Source organism: Papilio xuthus, unplaced genomic scaffold (assembly GCF_000836235.2).
Source record: "Papilio xuthus unplaced genomic scaffold, Pxut_1.1 DF825928.1, whole genome shotgun sequence".
NCBI classification, from domain to species: Eukaryota; Metazoa; Arthropoda; class Insecta; order Lepidoptera; family Papilionidae; genus Papilio; species Papilio xuthus.
Genome location: NW_013532721.1, coordinates 4,753,437 through 4,776,332, shown reverse-complemented (window position 1 = coordinate 4,776,332; position 22,896 = coordinate 4,753,437). Strand labels below are relative to the sequence as shown.

The 22,896-nt window shown below is 34.5% G+C and overlaps 1 protein-coding gene across 1 annotated transcript in view; it reads left to right on the top strand.

Moving 5' to 3' along the window:
- LOC106125072 (uncharacterized) overlaps positions 1 to 22,896 on the top strand; it is a 93,157-nt gene that overhangs the window by 6,831 nt on the left and 63,430 nt on the right. The window contains 1 exon segment of the mRNA XM_082930816.1: positions 9,419 to 9,863. Within this exon segment, the coding sequence (XP_082786942.1) occupies positions 9,647 to 9,863 (217 nt within the window). The 5' untranslated portion in view covers positions 9,419 to 9,646.

The window sequence follows — 22,896 nt, the reverse complement described above, 5'->3', positions numbered from 1 at the left end:
TGAATCTAACGACGTGATTGGAGATCGTGTAATACAATAATGATCGAAAAAATAAATCCATTTAATAATAACTTCATAATATTTTATTGGCTGATTTTTACAGTATCAAATAACATTTGGTAATTATTAGTTTTTTTGCAAGAAAATAAGAATTGGTACTTTAAATTACAAAACAGTATGTCTGAGTTTGAAGCGTCTACATGCAAGGGACTAAAAATTTCTGAGTCGATTTCCAAGTTATTTCACCTAATAAACAGACACCACACACGACAATAATAATTTAGGTCCAACCAAGAATTAAAAATTACATGTACTTTGTTAACTGGTGTGTATATAAACACAATCCACCAGTCATTGTAACAGCATCGAAATGAACAAATGCGTTTGCTAGTACTTCACTGCGCTCGCTCAAGTGTTTGACCGACTTATTTCCAAACGAATTGAAACCCTCCCTACGTGCCAGGCTGCAGGGTCGCTACGACCTAACTCACACTGTCGGCACACGTTACATTAATAGAAATGGATACCTTTTGACTCTTACAATGAAATTTAATTGTTTTGCTTATTTATACTATGACATTGTACGACTTTTTTAATTGTCTCAAATTTTAGGTTTATCGGATTCATGAATTTAGAGATGTAGACAGTTTTAAATATAATAGAAAAGGATAATGGTTTAATTAAGTATAATTTAGGTTTTTGTGTTGTATTTGTAGGTAAGTATTGTACATAAGTATTCAAAGACTATCTGCCTCTACGTCTAAGGCGGTATCAATTCCCTGACGGCGGGTACCAATGTGTTTCCCTATCTTTATGTTCCATAAAATATCTGTGACTTGACCACTAACTTTGATATAAAACTTAAATAGATTGCTATCAGTTTTTATTTCCTCAGCCATGAAACTGCAGATACTTGACACTTTGCTCTAAAAGTCAAATGAATTCTTAAGAATACATGTTCGACAAACTAATTACAAAGTATTAATACTTTGTAATTAGTTTGTCGAACATGTAATACTATGAAAGTGCTTTTGGTTCATTTTTATCCAGGGATAATGGTCCAGTCCATCTATAGACTAGTTTAAAGTAAAAATTTATTTCTTTTTGTGTCACTTATTTGCCATATTACATTTTTTTAAAACACTTTATGATAATTATAAAATTATATATTTTTTCAAATGAACTTAATAAGTGAACTGCACTTAGGTCCGGCGGAGATATTATTTCGGTAGGCGAGGCCTTTCAGATGGCGTAGAGCACCCCTCATCACTGAATGATGAATTTAGCCGGATGCAAAATAAAAACTATGCTGAAACGAGTATTTATATTTTTAAAATGGGCATGTTGTAAAGATGAAAGCTTTAATGAAATGCGTTATGGATTTATATATCAAGTTACAGAAGTTGCTAAATAGAATATTAACGTCAATACTGTAAAATAACAGAAAAGAAACTACAGTTTCCGTCTTATATAAGGTAATCCCAATTTTTAAATGGTTAATGGTTCAAAGTAATACAACTGCTGAAGTATATAAAAATGTAAGTACATAATAGTAGTGTGTTCATAGAGTGCTCAAACTATCGGTAGTACTTCGCTGGCTGCTCTGCGCATCAAGAATATGTGCAAACATTTCATCTCAAGGGATAAGACTGTAGTATATAATGCACATAATGTATTGTGATACATAAAACTCCTGCTGTCATATAAACAATAAAGTTTTGTACCAGGAATTACAGTTAGAATTGAAAACATCGTCAGCAATTTAGTAAACCTTGCAATCTCTAACTCTGTCTCATGCGCTACTTCAGTTTACTATTACAGTTAAAAATCAAGAACTAAAACTATGATAGCTTTAAAAACAATTCAAAACATAAATATCATTCCACCGTTCACAATAGTTGAATCTCTCCAATGAAAACTGAACAAAAACACAGATGACAAGTCGAGTCTTTTATTCTAGAGGAAGTAGGCGGAGATACATTATGTATTATATTAAGTTTGTAATCTATGAATTACCTACTATTGTTCAAGAAATATAAGCAAGTGATATTTTAACCCCGACAAATACTTATGACTAATGGAGTAATAAATTATATGAAAATACAATGTTTTTTGTTAAGGTAAATCCCACCAACACAACAAATTACTTTAATTTTCGCCCATTTTTGGAGGATGATTAAAGTAAAATTGACAAGACAATTTATAAAAGATACTCATGTAGTCGCATTCATGGCATATGCAGACGGTATTGTCTGTTGTGGAGTAACGCACTTGCACACGTCCATCTTGCCACTTGTCCAAAGCACGTGCGCGAGGCGTTACTCCGCCATTTTGAAAATGTACTCTAGCGTCTATGCTTCATACGTTTGACATTAGTTGTTTTTAAACCCTTGTAATGTTGTTTGTTAGCTATCTGAAGTCAATTGTGATAAAATAAAGGGACTATAATTTCTTCAACGCACTAAAACATGCATCTATTATGAATATTGTACGTGTTCATGATAGTTTTAACTGTTAAGAACCAATCATGTTGTAATGAACAGATTTAGAAACGTATTACATCGTGTAATTCGAAACGAAAGCACAAATCGTGTCATCGGATCTCAATAGAGCTGGAACCATACGAATTGCGCCCTCGTGTATCGGCGATTGACCGAGTTATTTCCGAACGAGCGGGTACCCTCATAGCAACAATGGCAATATGCATCGCTCCACAAGCTGCTATCCTAGACACCTTTTATTGTCTCCCCTCTCGAACTATATCCGTACTATAACCACCTGTGTAGATTAGTTTTTTTTTCATTTGCAAGGGACGCAAATGAGCTCATGACCTCATGTGAACTAATTTTTATTGACTTAAGACTCACCAATTACAATAGTTTTATTTTATCGTATTAGCAACCACTCCGTTACTTCTTAGCCCATAAATCTTCGTCAAATTTCTGCGACATTCATCCTAAATCTTCGACTTATACTATATACATTCTAGTTATTGTTGTTATTTTTGGTACAGCAGTATTTGTTTTAAAGGAGAGGCTGATATTAAACGTCAACGGTTCTCTTCACTACATAGGTAAGAATCCATCAAAACAATCAATTACAACCCGCTATGAAGCCAATAATCTAAGTTAAAAACTTTTTAAAAATGATTTTGTAGTACTCAGAGGTTAAGTTACTTGGGTACTAAGTTAGTTTCTAATCTCGACCGACCGATTCACTTAGTTAACTATAAAGTAGGGCACTGGGCTATCCCGTGTCATGATAAGGAGTTAATAATCACGGTTGGAAGCGGGTAGCGATTGCTATCTTTGTTCAAGCTTGTTTTGAATTAAATCATGAGAGTCTTGTATCTTAAATCAGAAACCTATGCCAGTTTTCTCCTAAAACTAAGACTTAAAATACACAATGTTTTCTTAAAATAATCATACTTATTCGGTGATAGAGACTTTAGAGGTAGTTCATCTTACTAACATTATAAGTGGGAATGTTTATGGATGTATATTATGGATGTTTGTTTGAAGGTATCTCCGGAACGGCTTGACGGATCTTAATGAAATTTGGCACAGATGTAGAACATAGCCTGGAAAAACACACAGGCTACTCATTAATTTTTTTATTAATTCTGTGCGGACAAAGTTGCGGCCGACAGCTATGCAATATTTTTAATATGGATAAAAAACACATCCAATGGTCAATAGGCCACACAACTCAAAACGTGTCTTACTGAGTTGTCAATGCGGTTTGCGGTCTGTACATATTAACATAATTAAAGTGAATTGCGTTAAGCAATCAGCTCGTCATTAACGCGACAAAGCAAGTCATATGCCAGCAGAAGTGAATCTTCGTAAAATGTATCTTTAGGTAGCATCTCTCTTCTTCCTCCTGCTATATGTTACTGAAGGTCGTGCTCATCTTGAAGTGTCTCCACTGATGTGTCGACGAGCTGCTTCCATACCGCTTAGTCCGCGATAGCATAATCCTATAGTTATTTTACACCCTTTAGGGTTAGACCTTTTCAAAGTTTGAATAAGGTTCGAACCTTCTTATTTAACATTGATAGATTAGGATTGATAGGACCCAAATTCAATTGGTAATTAAGCATTTTTATAATAATGATCCCAAAAACTCTATCTTTATATTAGTTGAATTTGGATAGAAATTTGTTATAGTTAGAGTAAACGGTTTCAAACCACGCTCATGATTCCTGTCCATAAGATATAACTATGCCACTATATGATATCTCCAGCCTTCCAGTACACTTTCCGTGCACTGAGAATTATACTGAGTCGACTTTAATTTAAGCTATTAAAATTTCTTCTTTCACACGATGTTTAAAAGCTTTCTCTTATGAAAGGCACTATGGTATATTATAAATACTTTTTTATAAGCATTAATTTATTTCTAACATGCGTCTTATAGCTTCGTTTAATTAATTTTGTTTTTTTATTAAACTTCATATGGTCAACAATTTTCCATAGTAGTGCATCGTCTTGCACTTTTTCCTTTCACACGATCTTTTAACGTATACAAGGAATGACATCCCGGTAATGGTGGAGATTTGCCCTGTACGGATATTTTATGGCCGGTGTAGCTTCAAGATATTCACGTAGAAGGATCCGATCCATCGATAGTGGTACAATTACTTTTATTGCTACTATTAATGATTATGAATAAAATTATTTAATTTAATAATCCTTTAATAAGAATTTGATTTATCTCTTGCATCCTTTCGTAATAAAGTCTAACACTAGTTCTGTATGAACATAGCTACGAACAGTTTTTAACTTGTACATTTCTATTCCCACACCGTTCCTCCAATTTGGAGGTGTTCGAATGGCGGAGACATTTTCAGAAGAGAAATTTTCTGTTCATTTTCAACATTTCTACAAAGATATTAATAAATGTTACTATTAAAATGATTTCTTAGTTAAATGTTGGCTTATTAATTACCTAATAACTGTTTTCTGCGAGCAAATTATTGTACATTTCTTAAAAGAAAGGTATAATTATTTTTGTAACCACGATTTTAATGATTCTATGGTAGAAGTATATAAGTGGTCAAGTTTACCTTATGATTGCCGCCATTTTCAGAAGAATTATAGATTTAGGTTATTTGGCCGCTTTTTTCCATGCATATAATATTTCTACGTAATGTGCACATGCCCTTTTCTAAGCTATTAAATTAATCTTTCATAACAAATTATACTTCAATTTCAAAATGTATTAAAATCGACGATCGTCGGATACTCCATCGCATTGTAAACGAACAATACAGAAATTAACTGGTTGTATTAGGATTCCGGTGTATTGTCGGTCGTGGGTCGGTTTTGACAGGCTCCATTCATTGGGGGCGGCTTGAAATGTACGCCCACGGATCCATTGTGCACAATCCTAGCACTTCAAATGCTTACCTGAGCCGATGCACTTTTTTCTCCGACTGTACTCAATAGAGAGGTAAGGCTGTGGTTCAAAAACCAATTAAGCTGTAAAGGTGTTCAGCGCAGTGTGAAGTCGCACGAATGGGATGCCGAGTTTGAACTAGTTTTTTTTATTCACCTACATTCATTCGAGTTTGTACAACGATTTGTGGATATGTTTGTTGTTTTCTATTTATTTATTGGTACTAAAATGTGTATGAACAACTTAATCAGTCTACAATCTCTAACAACATGCACAGACTTCTTTTAAGTACCAAATTAGAAATGTACAGTCTGTACATTCCCTGTAACTAAACTTAAATGTATTTTGGATAGCTTTTAGTAATATCTTAACGTACCTTTTGTAGATTGATCAAAAAACAAATATTAATTACTAGATTCTAGTTATAACTTTTTGTAAATTTTCAAACGTTTCATCGGCACAGCACTTAAAAATAATGGCATCATCTCTTCTAGAGGTCTTAGTGCCTTGAATAAATATATCCCTGTCATAAATGTCGATGCCTCTTATTTATAGCAGCAGGTGCAATCACGAAATTAGAGTGTCATAAAACTAGACGTTATATCACGTTATAACGGTGTGAAGTGGTCATAATATGGCCTATTAAAAATAACACCGTATAAGTAATTTTCGCACCCCCACCGCTTTAGTGCGTGTCATAAATATTTCTTATCGTCAATTCGAGCCACGAGATTGTCAATAAAATATGACAAGTGGCAAGCAATTAACAAAAGGTACATATGTATTTGACCAGGCTCTACTGAATTTTCGATATATTACCATTGCGTTTATTGAACTCCCTGAAGTAAAATTATTTTTAAATATTGAAGATTTTAATACACTTATGAATTTGACTTACATGGGTCTTTTAGTTATAGACTGATTAAAAACTATGTATGCGTATTAACTAAGCACATTTCTTACTTAATATAAGTTAAATAAATCAGCTTGTTATTTTTATTTGTATTAACAAATGCAAGCCTTTGTTGTAGTGTTAACAATTTGACGCAATGTTCATTACAATACGCCAGTCCGCTTGCTCAGTCTATTACAGTCTTAGTAACTTTGTGTACATTTGCATTGTATTTGGCTTGGCCTTTGGTCTGTTTGCGCTGAAAATTAGTTGGATTACATTAATATTTGCTGGAGAATTACATGTAAATGACCATGTGCTGATTAAATTTTACTTAATTATATGTAGCTTATCACGTTTATGTGTCTATACCATAGCTAAGGTTTAATTAAATTATGTTAAATCAAAGATAGCGATGTATTTGCTTAACAAAAAACTTCAATAATGATACTTTGGTACACACGACAACATCTTACTTAAATAAATGTCGTTGACTAGTAAAAGGAAATTGAATTTGAAACTAAGACATGGTTTTTATTTAGAACTACTGAACATAAGATCTCCGGTTATACGAGGACCAAGTGTTACCTAGACTTTATATCCGCAATTTAATAAGTATTTGATATTAGTTCTGAAGCAAATGACTAATACGCAGCGCCAGTCTCGACTTTATTGAACAGCTTAAAATGACAAGCGAAACTCATTGTAGTAGTGTAGCTTGATGTAGCTAAGCCTATTACCCGGTCATTATGCCGTCAGCGATAGCAGTAGCTGCAGTGACCCACAAACGACAGTCGAGCCGCAAAATTTATTATTATAATAGCAATTTGATTGAATGGGCCAACGATCATAACTTTGTGGAGCCCTGAGCTTAATAATGTTATTTTTATTCCGCCAATAAGCAGATCGCGTGACGTACGGAAACAATTATAGGTTTGCAGCGACTAAGGATTTTATACCCTTGCAATAAAGTATAGTTTCCTATGTTTGTATTGTGGAATTTTTGTTTCGATGAAATGTCGTGCGTGGTTTTGGTAGACCGAAACGCGTATGGTACGGGTCATTACATTTGTGCTAGTAAAATATTTTTTCAACAATATACATTTATTATTATAAACAACTTGAGAAACTGAAGGAGTAACAGAGTTTTTGAAATTCGCTGGTATTTGCGCGTTCTATTTATCTTTCCGACTATGCATTAAGTTAAGCAGACAGACTAGTAGAGATATAATATGGACAGAGAATAAAATAAACTTTGTTTAATAAAATGTATTGAACAAAAATTTTTATAACAAGAGATATTCCAAATATTTCATCTACGTGAAATTTCAATTCAATAAAGGAAAACACAAACATCAGGCGACGGCGGCGAGCGAGCGACCCCAAATTAAATTGTTCTCAATTAAATAAGTCACGAATAAAGGGACCATTAATTATAAAAACACAACTTGTGATGTCGTCAACTTTGCTTTCCAAAACTCGAGGAGCGAGGCGGACTTCGCGCAAAAGCCTACCCATTAATACTAAAACCTTATCACACGATCAGTTTTAACGTTTTGATTTATAAGTGCCACTTTAAATCGCCTTCGTCTCTACTTATACTACTAAAGCTCTACTTAACATTTCAAGGCTCACGCAAATTCCTTACTCCGTTCTTATTCCGTGAACATTGAAGGTGACTTGTGAAATATTTTAATGACTCTTTATTTAGCTTTACCCGACCTTTTAGTTGTAAAATTTTTGTACAAAGTAGTTGTTACTCGTAAAGCACAAGAGTTAGTAAAAAAGAAAATATTTGAAAATCTACATGACCAATCTTTGGTATTTTTGAAGAGTAAATCCCATCAAATAATGCAGTAATCATAATTTTATTTAAGGATTTCTTAAGTGCAAATTTCTTCTCAGTTAACACCGAGGGTTTCCACATGACTTATTAACGAGTAGGGTGCATTAGATTCCTAATAAATTTAGTCTAGTCTAGCACTACTTATACTACTCTACTCTTAGTCTAATACTCTACATTAAGGTAGACTGTATGATACAGTGTACCTTAATGTAGAGTATTGATAATAGATAACAATACTTACTGACGTTGTCTCTGAGCATATCGAAGGAATAAATCTTGAATGAGATTCTGTTCACAAACATTGTCCTGACTACGACGTTATCAATCGATTGCGATTCTACACTGGAGAATTCGTACGCTGTCTGAAACAAAAGCGACACCGAGCAAAGTTTATGTCAGCTAAAGTTTACAAATTGTATGCTCAGTCATATTTTTTACTGTAAATAGTAGTCATATTTTGCACCTTTAATTATAATGAAATTGAAATCTATTGATTTAAAAACTTAAAATTTCAGAAGACATGTAAAATCATTTTTCATATACGAACTTACTGCTAGATGTTTTCTTATTGCTGGAAGAGTATTTTAATACGGAGTTTTGTTTACTTTTAATGAATGAAAATGTACACTAAAATAAATATTTGATTTTCAATCTTTTGTAAACTAAACTCGAATGTGTTGTATGTTTTAACTGCTGAATATATCAATTATTTCTTTGCTATATCATTAGTTAAAAACCTTTTCATTTTAATGGTTTTAACAAATATTTAACCTAAATTACTAGCCTTATTGCAAATTCCTTTGCCGAGCTGAAAGAAAGCTATGATTTTGTTAATTAATGTAATGTCGGCAACATTAGAAATAATAAAACAGCCAATGTAAAGAAAAATTAATTAACTCCGATTCTAAACCACCATGTTAACGCAATCAAGACAGGAAAAATGTTTTCTTAATTAGTTTGCTTATTATATTTCAACGTGTAATATTCGTCGAATATCAAATTAAGCTCCATAAATACATTGTAGAAGTACGTTCGTCTCGTGTCTGTTGGTGTACTAAAAGGATTGTTCCACAGTAATAACCAATAGAAAAATTACCTTAAATCCTTTATATGCGACTTCTTCTTTCTTATGCATGTTTGATACTAAATAAACATCAATATGCGCCGTATGACATACAATAATTGGATTTTATAACTAGATAATTCGTCCTAGCGATATCATGTTGTGTCTATGTTTAAAACTAATAATACCCAAACTTTAAAATAATTATTTGTTGCAGATTGCTGCCAAAACTATGAAGCTCGGAAGTAATCGATCAGTAAACTGAATTAGTGAACTAAAGTCATGATATTCTAATAAACGTCAACTAATAGTGGTACTACAATCTGTGAAAAGGGGAACTAATCGGTCTACATCTAGTTTACTTTCGTCAATGTAAACAGTGTAACAACGTGATAATGTTTGTTGTGTTTGTGTGAAGTGGACCAATGATAGTGGATGTGGGAACATGGGTCGACAGCGGCCGAGGGCGCGGCACCACGAGGGGCCGGGGCTACAGCGGTCGAGGATTCGGCACCACGAGGAGCCAGAGCTCCAGCGAACGAGAGCGTGGCACCACAGGGGCCCAGAACGGCGAGGTGCCGGGCTCTCGCTCATGCTGAGGTGGATCCTCTGCGTGTGGTTGGCTGGCTGCCTACCTCTTGGCAACACCGTCAAAAAGGATGGTACGTACTTTAGTAATTTTGATATTCAGTGGATGTATTGTACAATAGGCTATCGTAAATTCAGTTCATCTTAATTAGTCTCTTTGTACTCGGTTGTACAAAACGTTCTCTTTAACCTTTCAATTTACGTAATCCGTAAAGATAACATCTGACGTTCGCGCATCATTAATCTTACATTGTTACGAATTAATGAAGCTTCGAGCATAAAAGAATCGGAAGAAGCCAAAGTAAATTTCTGGCATATTTATTATGATGGAACTTACTCGCTCTTTATTTAATCTTCACAGAACCGAGACTCTCGTTGAATCTCAATTTTCGGCAGATAAAAACATGTTTATGATTGGGACATGGCTGAATACGGAGCAAGTTAAGCGTTTCCAACGGCGTTTCAATCTCAATAAAGGATTTGTCATTGCGAACTAAGAAATAAAAGTCTGTCGTGAGTCGAAATTGCGATTTAAGTTCGCACATCGTCCTATATAGTTGTACGTATGAGCGACACTCAATTCCACAGAGAGCAAACTGATTGAACATACTACGTACTTGTGTGTTGGATGGTTCTTTTACTATGTTAGAGAATACACAGTACCACAAGACCTAAAAGGTCAACTTTAATCAGAATGGAGATTAAATCTGTTTTTTTAAAGGTTTTATTAGACAATAGATATCAATGTAAATTATTCAAACTTTCGTAAGACATTATACTAAACTGATATAAAAACGGCTAAACACTCACGTATATTCGTCCGGGGGCGGCACCCACTAGTTTTGAGCCCATCGCCAGTGAGCGACGGGCCGCGTCCACGAAATAATACCAGTACCACTCATCCTGATGAAGGGCCCCCGATGGGCTCGAAACTAGTCGGTGCCGCCACAGGACGAATATACGTGATTGTTTAGCCGTTTTTTTATAAGTTTAGATATCAATGTTCAAATTATTCACAAGCAAGATCCAAGAAACATATTGTAAATCTCTTAAAACTACAGCTTTGAGAACATCATTATTTTTGTATCGTTTTACATTGAGACAATAAACTTCTCTCCAATAGTCTCAGCATGCAGATGTCATATTAATCATGTGAGTACAGAAATAACATCGTGCGAGCTTTGAGCTTACGGACATAAAACGGTTTTAAGAGCTATTTAACATTTATTTGACGTTTGCAGACGCGACGAGATCAACTGAAGGCTTCAATGAGACCGCTAAAGGTTTAAAGTTACGAAGCGACGAGTACTTTATATTCCTTTGATTCGACCGTGACTTCGTTATCATTTGATCGTCGTCTTGTAACTTTAGCTTAACTTAACTTAACGATAGTATTATATTTCAAGTTAGTCATCGAGTTTAGTTTGGTAATTTACGCTATTATTTTTATTGTGGTACTTTAAATTACAAACTTTTCTATATCAGCCCAAGATTTTAAATAAACTGTTACTGTAATATTTTATACTACTGTTTGTTGTTTGTCGAGTGAGCGACGGGCCGCGTCCGCGAAATAATACCAGTACCACTCATCCTGATGAAGGGCCCCCGATGGGCTGGAAACTAGTCGGTGCCGCCACTGGACGTATATACGTGAGTGTTTAGCCGTGTTTATATATCAGTTTACTACTGTTTTCAAATACATCACAAAGGCAATCAATTTTGCTAATTATCTATCAAATTTATAATATAGCATATTTAATAATCTCTACGAAATTATTAGTCGAATAGATATCAAAACTAAATTGAGTTCATTATCGATTTCGTATGCTGCAAGCGTGTCTCTGTGTTACATTGATCGTCGGTGAAACAAAGACCTGTTATTCCATCATATCGCCAGCGCAATGTAAACGGGACAATCAGACAATTACGAGCGGTCAATTCTACCGTTACGTAAACACGTCACACGTGTCGTTATCTCACCTCGAACTGTACTGGAACAATACCTTCCCTTTATTATACGTCTATGAAATAAAACGATTGTAAGCACGATAATTTAAGTCAAGTTTTCAAGAGTTTTATTCAAGAAAGTTTCTTGTATTCATTTTAGACGATCATTCCTTATTTCATGTAAAAGCAGAGATAATTTTCATTTCTTACTTCCATTACAATTCGTTGTTTCCAAACATAACACTAACGTAAAAGAGAGTGAAAAAAAGCATAGGCACTGAATGAGGCAACACGAAATTTCCCTCTGAAAGTAAGTAGATTACACGCAAAACAGCCTTAGGGTTGGTACTTAAGCACAACATTTTTTCCAGCCGACATTTGAAATCAGGGCGAAGCGGCGACCGTGACGAGGGGGGCTTTCCCGGACAATAGTTCCCGAAAAACTCGGCCCTATTGTTTCTGTTCGCCCCTCCGACAGCAATTAATGTTGTATTTTACCTTTATGCGTTCTAATACAGTTGTAACGAGTGACGCCTCACCTGCCCTGGGCACCCTCAGATCGGATATTGTTATAAAAAGTTGAAATTTATTATCCATTCTGTGAACACCTGTCCGAAAAGTTGGGGCCTAACAGTCGGCGCGAGCATTTATCCCTTATTATGTTTGGGTTAACGTGATTCTTTCATTTAACTTTTGCGGGGATGTCGGGACCTCATACCGGTTCTGATGTTGATTTTTCTTGTTTTTATGTGATATTAGTTGTTTGTTTTGGTTTATTTTATTAAAAGTTATGCTATGACTGTGGCCGTAATTTGTTTAAGATTTTTATAAAATATTGTAGTTTACTAATTGAATGTTTTAATGTTGGTGTTTGATGTTGGTGGCGAAGGGAATTGGATAATTTGGTAAGCAAGGCATTTAATTTCATTTAATGGTTAAACTGTTGACATATTACTCCTTAGAAAAATTAAAATAAAATAAATAGGCTCAATCCACATATTAAACATCAATGTTTCAAATCGTGTAGAATAACTTTAGTGCACAAAGCATAGCTACAGACGCGTCGTTGTCGCGTCGCATACACAATGCCTATAGGTTTTAGGGAGGGTGTGCAAAGTCAACAAAAGAAACGCACAAAGAGGGTCAGAGTTGCAACATTGCAAACAGTACGGTAGTCTGCTGCAGGAAATATAACGAACTCATATCTACACATGCGTATCAAATTATTATAGTGTCAAAAATTTTAAACGAAACAAATTGTGTAGAAAACAATTTTTATTCACTAAACTGCATATTACTGTACATATTTCTGAAAAAAAATGCGATAAAGAGATATAATTAGAAATTGCTTTTTCAGCCTTATTTTTAACATTGTCTGGTAAATGTTGCACTCGAAAAGGCTTGTGACCCATAGCAGTAAATATATTAAGGAATTAAAAAAAAATTAAAACAAAATTCATATTTCATTTATAAAAGAAACATGTAACTATTCGTTATACTAACAATACTCGGTCTCGGAGCACAATACTATAAAAAATTGTTTCACACGAGGCGTTTTCTGGCAATTTTTCTTACATCGGTTATTCTCTTTAAATCCGTATTCCTTTTTGCGCAAGGTTTGGGACGATGCGACCTTAATCTGTATTAGTTATTTTGCGTCGCGGAAAATGGACGCATGTGTGTGGTATTACATGAACGATGTTATAAGGTATCGTTTTGTTCCTTTATAAATTTATTTAGAATATAATAAAGAAATTTTTAATCAAATACATGTTTTATATTTTATTATATTTGGTTTGTTTTTATTCCGACTGTAATATAATAATTGTGCCCTATAAGCTATTTTAAAATTTAGGACCACTAAAGGACATAGTTGACCCCTTCATAAATCAAACGCAATATATTGTCGCTGCGAAATAAAGTTAAAGTTGAAACATCTAACTTGTTCGCGTTGGCAAAGTAAATTATTTTGTCAGATACGTTTTAATAAACAAACGACAATGAAGTTTCGTCAACTCTATACAAACTTTGGGGACGGCTTGTCGAAAAACAATATACATCATCGAGAAGTTATTGAGTGTAACATTTTTCGAGTACTTCAAGAATAAACTCCCCACTTTGGAACTTCGCAGACGTCTAGCTCGTGTGGGAGCACTAACTGAATACGTAGCGTGTTCCCCGAGCACCCAGTGGGAACGGACGATGAATACTAATCAAAGAAGGATATCGTCCTATACGACGGACAAAAAGAATGTTCTCGAAGTGACCATCGGCGATAGGGCTATTCTAATTGAACTTTTTATCCTTTGTACTGCTTCGAGATTGAAATAGATTTCCATTGGCGATATTTTACGAGGGAATTGTAAAAGGGGTTTCGGTCGGACGGTCTTCGGTTGTTGTTTTGCCAGTTATCTTTTAATCAAATCGCTTTTGAAATAAGTCTATTCTTTCAGAGTTATAAATACTGTTACGAAAGATTGAGATTGTAAAAATAACCTAAATATTACCAAAAAAAATGCTTTTTATTTTAAATTATCTGATAACAAAATACGGCCAGCATCAGACAAGAATGATTCGATTATGTTCTCTTTATTTAGCACCTCGCTGAAGATAAGTTAATTTGGACCGCAGAGTCGCGGCGACAACAAATCTAATTATGATCCAGACCATTGGAACTTCTACTAACCTAAGCCCTGTCTAAGCTTCGATTTGCTGCTCATTGAAAGAAGTGCTAATCTAGTCATTCCGTTTTCTTTTAATTTCCAAGCAATTTGTTGAACAAGAAAAATATTCCAAAAAAAATTAAATGTTAATCTCTATTATTAAATTTCCGAGTATAACATAAATTAATTATAAACTTATTAGATAATTTGGAAAAAGTACTTCGAGCAAAGTCGCAGGTAACAACTAGTCAATATGCTAAGAACAACATAACTTAAATGTAAACTAGATGATGACTGTCAATTCTATTCTTGACATTATATTGGATGTGATAATCCAGTTAGAGCGGACAGAGGACGTCCCCAGGGCCCCGTCTGCAGGCGACTGCAGTCACTTACCACATTTAATGTTATTCTATTCACGTTTCTATGTGTACGTATGGAGATTTGTCATTTTGAGGTTATATTTTATACTGAAGAGAAGAATTTAATGTTCAATAAATTATGAAAATAACAGATTTGTCATCTAATTCATCCAGTTTCTGTTAATTCAACATGAGAACTTCTATTACCCCATATGGTTATACGCATTTTGATTATGTGAGATCTATTTCAAGTGATAATAGATAGTAAAAGTCAAATGTGACGATGTGAAGACCTTTTAACAGACAATTGGAACGCAATAACGACATCAAAAACTTTACCATGCTCTGTGCACGGCGTCGACATCCCTCGCCAACCGAAAACACCACAACAACCAATGCGTTGTTTCCATAGTCACGTACACAACCCAACGCTTGCCAGTAATCAAACTAAACTCGTTTTACATTTTCCCTCAACGATCGATAACGAAGTTTGCATTCGAAGTAGCGTTTCGCATCGCGGAACTCTTCGATTGTTCACCAGAAAAGTAACTTTGTTCCACTCTGACTAGCGATTGCTCTTTTAACTATAATTTTATAAATATGTTTAACTTTATTTTCTTTAATATAAATTTATTAATTTTATTTCCTGTAAATACCTTTTATTTATTATATTAAAATGTATTTTCAAAATAAAAATATTATTTGCTTTAAAATGTATAATCTCTTGAACACGGAGGAAGTGTTTGATTCATTACCATCATTATTCACTCAGTCTTTTCTTTAGTTCATTCTTCGAAACTAACCATTTCATAAATGCCGCAATGGTACAATTGTGAACTTAGTCATCCAGAATATACAAAATTCATCCATCAAACAAACTTACAATTCAAATTAGTAAGTTTATGAGCGATTACCATCGTAACACCCACGAGCCGTAAAGTACAATTCCTTGAGACGAGCGCTCATATGTTTGTTCTGTTTAACACGAAACTGTAGGCATTAAGCATCGGAGAGCCTCGAGGGGCTCATACATCGATATTATCCGTCGGAACTCACAGGACTTCGTATGTCGCGAATTCCCAAAGCTAGACGTTATCAAATTAGATACAAGGCTTGTTCCTAGGGCTGACAACTTTTCGCATAAACCCCAAGACTGGCGGTGAAATATAACAAGTGACCACTTAGCAGCTCTTGACTTGTTTGCGGTCAACGAATGAAGAAAACTTTATTCACTGACCCACTCTGACTTCAAGACATCCATTCTGAAACAGTAGGCTGAATATGCATCCTGTAAACACAAACATGCAGCAACCCTATTTGTTCAGGCTTTTACTGAATGCTGTCTGATAAAACGTATTCGACGATTTACACAATATGATGAAACTTTTAAAATATAAAAGAACAGATTTTAAAGGATTTTGCAAGAAAAAAACTAACAAATATAATTTTGATTTTGACAAAATTTAATTTATAGTATTTAAATTAGTTACAGTGTCTCAATAATAAAGTCATATTCGATCAGTATATCCAAAAGGAAACAAAACAGGTGAGAGTAACACACAAATAATAGATACATTATCATTATTTATGTATAATAAACAGACACAAGTAGGCACCATTAGGTCCCCCGAAACTTGGGCCCCACAAAAAGCGAGTTGCACCTGACAACGATAATTGATAAAGAGCGCCATTAATCACCGCGCTGTACCTACACTAACCCCACACCCCTCCTCGTGCCTCGCGCCCCGGGCCCACGACATGCCCCTGCCGTCCCGCGCCCACGACCCGCCCGACACAACGCTTTGCACGCGACATCGCTCGCGCCTAGCAACACGCAACATTTCATCTTTTTTTTTATATCATAAGGTGGCAAACGAGCAAGCGGCCACCTAAAATCGCTGAAATAGTGAAGTGACCGTTGCCCATAGACATACGCAATTGCAAATGCGTTGCCTACCTTTAATCGACGGAGGAGAGGATGCACAGAAAGAAAATATCTTCCCTTTCCATGCATCCTCTCATCCGGAAAGTCCACTTCCACTTCCCATCCTTTCTTTATAAGAAAAAGGGTGGGAAGGGAAAGAGGACTAAATTAGGCCTCCGGGACGCACACTCATCAGACGAAACGCGGAATTGCTTCCACTTCACGCCTGTCTTCTGTGTGGTCGTGGTATTTCACCGGGCGTGCCGGGCCAATTCGTGCGAAGATGTTAAAGCGGGCACTGTTAAATCATCTTTTTAGTTTAAAAAGAAACCAAACTTTATCATCTTTTATAAGCTATATTTTCTTGTATTGCAAAGTTAAAACTAATTTCAAGGTCATACTTCTTTACTATGATTTCATGACATCTTAAATTTCATTAAAAGACAATAAAATATCCTTTATAGAAATATAGAGAAAAATTTCAGAGAAGCTACTCTATCTATCTATCTACTCAGCCATGAGACGCCCACTGCTGGGCATAGGCCTCCCCCAAAGATCGCCACGATGACCGATAGCTACTCGCCTTTGGTCAATTCTAGCAATTGACATAAACAAAATAATGTACAATTTGTTGAAGAATTGAGATTTTTACAGCATATAAATTTCGTTTGAAGATTAAAAAAAATACGAAAACAACTTGAACTACTTGTTCCAACACTTACTAACTTAAGTGCTGCTACGAATTGTGACGTCTCTGAAATGAGGTCTTATTTATACACAAGTTTAAAACATCAAAGGGAATTTCTACAAACGTCCCTCTTTTGTTAAATTAATCCAGTATCTGTGTTAGTACTCAACCTATAAATAACAATTTAATATTATAATTCCTTAATAGTTTTCTACGATTATAAAATATTTAATATATTGAACTGATATGATATAAAACAATTTTAAACATCTAATTTATATCGTTTACTTCACTTTTATATTTGTTTCGTAATCACCATAAAGTTACATAATTAAAAAAGGTTTAATTACAAATATATTTTTTTAATTCCCCCATAAATATCTCTAGTATAGCCTACTTGTTGACCTTACTTTGCAGACTTATAGTCCAAATAAGTGAATCAATAGATTCATTAAGTAAAGTTGCAAGTTACTAATCTAAATCCATTCCAGCTGTTGAAATTCATACATCTTAACTATTTTATTATCTCTATTATTACTAGGAAATTATCTCACGAATGATATCTCTGAAAGCGTGGCACTACACTGCAGTTCTCTCCCCAGAGGGCGCTCGCTTCGTATTATAATGTTTGCAATGTAAATTACTTAATTGGAAAACAATTTCCTTAGGAAATGCGTCGCATCATGTCTGTCTTGTATATGGAAGTTCACTGCGTATGTTGCATCAAAGGTTTTATGCAGAGTATTATTATAGGTTTGGAAGGTAGCTGATAATATGTTTCCTATCAATTTATTATTGAGAACAGACTATATATACTAATATTTTGTAGTAGTTTGTTTGTTTGTTTAAACGCGCTAATCTCAGGAACTACCGGTACGATTTGAAAAATTATTTTTTAATTGAATAGCCCATTTATAGAGGAAGGCTTTAGGCTTTTATATAAAATTACGCTGTGATCAATAGTTTTTTTTTAAATTCCGCGCGGACGGAGTCGCTGGTGGCAGTTAGTCTATCATAAAAACAATTAAATTCGGAAATTTAATTACATCGTTATTCGGATGTTTAGTATTAATGATATATTAAATTTGCTTGAGTTTACATTGGAGATGTTTGGTATTATAGTTTTATTTGAGTTTACATTTCTCTTGCGCCCGATCAGTGCATCAGAATTCGGAAACTGGTAAACTTAAGTTGTTTAAAAGGCCAGAATAAACATATCCAGTGGAGTATGAAACCAGTTAAAGCGCTTAGAACGCTTAACTTTCAGCGCAAAGTTCGATAAATTAAGTTAACACGCTGCCGGCGTTCGACTTTGACTGCGTGAAGCCGGCGTGGTTCTCTAAATGCAGTATTTTTTTTAAAGTCCAACTTTCGTATACTTGAAATGCACACACACGCCTACGAAACCCGCCAGCTGCTCGTAAACGTTGCCGTGAACCTTTGTACCTCGTAGCATTTCGTAGCGTTGTAGCACTACCGCTATAGCTCTGGTGAGATGTATACGTATTAAATATACATTTTCAACTACTCACTTGTATATAGTTATGAAATGTACAAACGAAAATATGGTACACATGAAACTATGTATTGTTAGGAAGAAAATCCGAAACTGTGCCGGTGTATCGGGGCAAAACTAGATTTACAAAAATATCGACGTTTATGTCCCCTCACTAATCATTCTGCCACTTGACTTTGTAACGAAAGCGCGCCATTCGCGCTAAAGGATTCTAACTAATAATGTCTAAAAGTATGTATATAATAAATGAAAAAATAAAGTTATAACATTGTGTAAATTGACCAATTGAAACGCATTTAAAACGAAACACCGGAGATCAGAATTCTAATCAGATCAGGAATTCTAAAAACTATTATATAATACAAATTATACGGTTAATATCACAAAATACAATAAAAACAACTATAATACTAACTATAATCGATAGACTACATAAATGTAAGTTGTGCAACACTATCGAATACCAATACACAAAAGACACTCCCTTTAGTGCACGAAGCAACCCTCTGCCGAAACTATAATGCGGTATAGCGCAAAGTTTGTCACTCGCACGTATTTGCTGCGTCGCTTTTAGTAAGTTCGATGTACTAGTATCTACAACTGTCTGACAGTAAATTCATAACGAAATACGAAATAGTTGTTATGTTAAAATAATAATAAACTTAACCTTTGCAATTGTTCTATATTTAAATAAATTATTGTGACTAGCGTATCTCTTTTGTGTTCGAATCTTAATAAAATGGTATGGTTATAATTCTTAGAACTAATTGAATTCAATAACAAATGTCTCCGATTCAAAATCAAATAAAACGACCTTTGTGGAATGTTTCATTTTGTTGAAATCTAAAAAGCGTTCATAATCTCCGTTGTACAGTTTATTAAATATAAATCAATCAATCTTTTTTTTATATCTCAAATTATAGAAGTTTTTGCGAGTTTCCCCGGTGTTTAGTCAAAATGTTCCACGGTACGAGTTTGATGAATTGTGACATAGCAAAGCACTTTGTGGTAAACAAGTCTATTATTATTCTTAGGGGCGTTTTGTCTGCCTTTGATTTAGACATATTTGCATACGGCTGTCTCTTTCCCCCCACTAAATTACCATGAGCATTAATCTTAGTAATTTGAATCAATTAAAGCGAAGTGCTTTATTAAAATTATAATTGGTTTTGATTAAATTAATTTAAGGACAAGTCCGTTATTGGTCAAAGGCCCCGTTTAATTATAACTTAAGAACTCAATTATTAATATTTTCATTTTGTACACACTGGTATATTTATTACACTCGACAAATAAATACTTTTAAAGCATATTTTTTTTTTAATTTTCATTATTTTACTTAATAAATATGATCAGTACCGACATTAACTAACGCTGTATTTTTTTGATAATTAAAGAATAACCCTGTATAAAGCCTTTTATCGACATGACAAAGACAGTGTTTCGTTGTATATCTCCGTCCCGCTCTTTCGCTATCAGTTTGACAGTTGTGTCGAGAGAGGGCAAGGGGTCTGAGATAACGCGCGTTTTTTATCGCCTGCCGTTGTTTTAACGCGAAAAACATATCGCCGCGATAGACGGCGACACTGTTCGATAACATTCAACTTGGCGACGTATCGCTGTAGTGATGTGAATTACATTTTATCGATACTAGTAATATCTTTATTACTTTTATATGATACGAAAGATTCATTAATAATAAATTCAAAGACTATTTAGTTCTTGTATAATTTTATTGGTAAGTTTTCGTCTTTAAAATGTAGTTAAAAAAATTCATATCACATATCAATTTGATAAGAAAATGGGGATTTTTTTTATGTATTTGAGTAAACCTAGGTACTATAAAGTTATCTAGAAACAGTTTAGACACGTTATAGTGTTAGCTATCGAGACATCTTTGTCTATTGACATTTGTCAATGGGAAAGACTTTACCCAAACATTTTAACTGCGACTCCGCGACTTTCTTTGTATGTTTTGACAAAGGAATACGACGGAAACGCAATATCCTTTGTGTGACTACGTTTGTTTTCGATTTATGATATAGTTTCATTTTGAATTGTATTATAATATTGAAACTTTAGATGGAATAGCTTGGCGTTAGATGAAGTCAAAATTATTCAAAAGTTTCCTCTTAAAAAATATTTGACATTAAAAAATGTGTTTATTTAATATCCAATGGCCTTTGTTTTTTTAAGTAAACTCATAAAATTGTGTCTTATATCGATATGTGAATATATTTTTATAAAACGTTTTCATAGTCCAAGTAATATCCGAGGAGGCTGACGCGTTTATTGGCATTCCGTATAGGAAGTGATAACTCATATTGCATATTTAATAAAAAAGATATTCAAGAACATAATTCACAGTATGTTAGAGCGGAAATAAGACTTACGGCTAACACCTATTTTTGTCTAGTACTCGTAGTACTACTATTAGTATGCTAAGACCGATAAAATTAAACTCATGTTTTGTTTTTTAAGTTGACAATTTTTCATACAAAAAAAACTGTTCTCTAGAATGTACTTTAAACAAATAAAACTTTTTAATAACAATACTTAAAACACCTACGAACGCAATAAGTAAATAAGTTACAAGTAGAGCGTACCTACTTTGTTCCCCCTCGTTAGCAAACTACGCCACTTTTTTGACGTCTACTGTAGGGAGCTCCAGCGATTCCATTGCTCGCAACGCACGCTTTGCCATTCAAAAAAACATTATAATACCTTAACGCCTTTGCTTTAAGAGCTATAATCTCGTACAAAGCTCTTCTACCAACCGCAAAATCAATTTGGTCCTAATACAAACTTATTGCGGCTTTTGAAAAACATGTTGGCATTTATACTACTTTAAATAGAGCGCAAAATCGTCGACGCTCCAATTTAAAGTATTATTTTTTTCTTTCGACGTAAACATTTTTGTTCGTACATCCCTTTCCCTAACTCTCGAGATGAGAGTCTTTCGAAGAACTTTTCTTTTTTTCGAGAATAAAATGTGTATTTTTTTCTTTATCATCTCGGTAACAAAAGTTCCCGGACACGGCTCGGGTAAGTGACCGTAAATATAAAAACAGATGAATTTTATTATCATTTTAAGTCCAAAACATTTTAGTTTAATTTATAAATCTCTTTATTAACTACTTATGAGTGAAGTAGGTGTAAACTACCGAACAAACGTATTGATAAGTATTTAAAAAGTGCTTTAAAAATATGGCACCAAATTATATTATGTGTTACAATTTCTTGAGAGCTCGGAACAAATCGGCACAGCGCTTGACGCTGCAACACGTGCCCCTGAAGCGCTGCAGAGCTGAGATGCATTGTTCATATTTCTATTTTTTATTTACCGCCGCGTCGTCTGGCGCGCGCTCTAGCGGCACACGTCAAATGTTTGCTAACAACTCGCTTTTAAATAGCTCTAAGCTTTCCGCAGTTCTTTGGAAAATATTGATAGCTTTTATTCGTAAAAATTTCTCGTTCCTACTTTGTGTCTTATAATTAAGACTGCATCTATGTAGTAGATAAATCAATCCGGCATTATTTAGTTTAGACGAAATCTTTGTTACTTTATTGATTACTTCAAGGAACCTATCTGTATCATTTAAGCAGTGGTATTAAATTTGTGAATAAATTGAATAACGACATTAGATTTGCGTTAATCCATTGAATAATGAAGGCGGGACATTATCCCGGCATGCATCACGCCGGTCCCGTCGCCCGTCCCGCTCCTGTCCCGCCGTCCCGCAGCCTGTGTCACGTCGCTCAAGTTAAATCATGCACCTTCATACCCTTACCCTCTCAGTTTTTCTGTCTTCATCGTTGTTTTACCTTCTTTTACTAGATTATTTAAGTTCATTATCGGCCTTAATCTAGAAATAACATAAATTACAACCCATCTCTAAAAATAACTACCGATGAGATTCCAATAGCGCTGCTAATGTTTGTGAGGCCGTTTACTTACCACAAAGCAATCAACATACTCGTTTGAAATGTACGAAAAACATAAACAT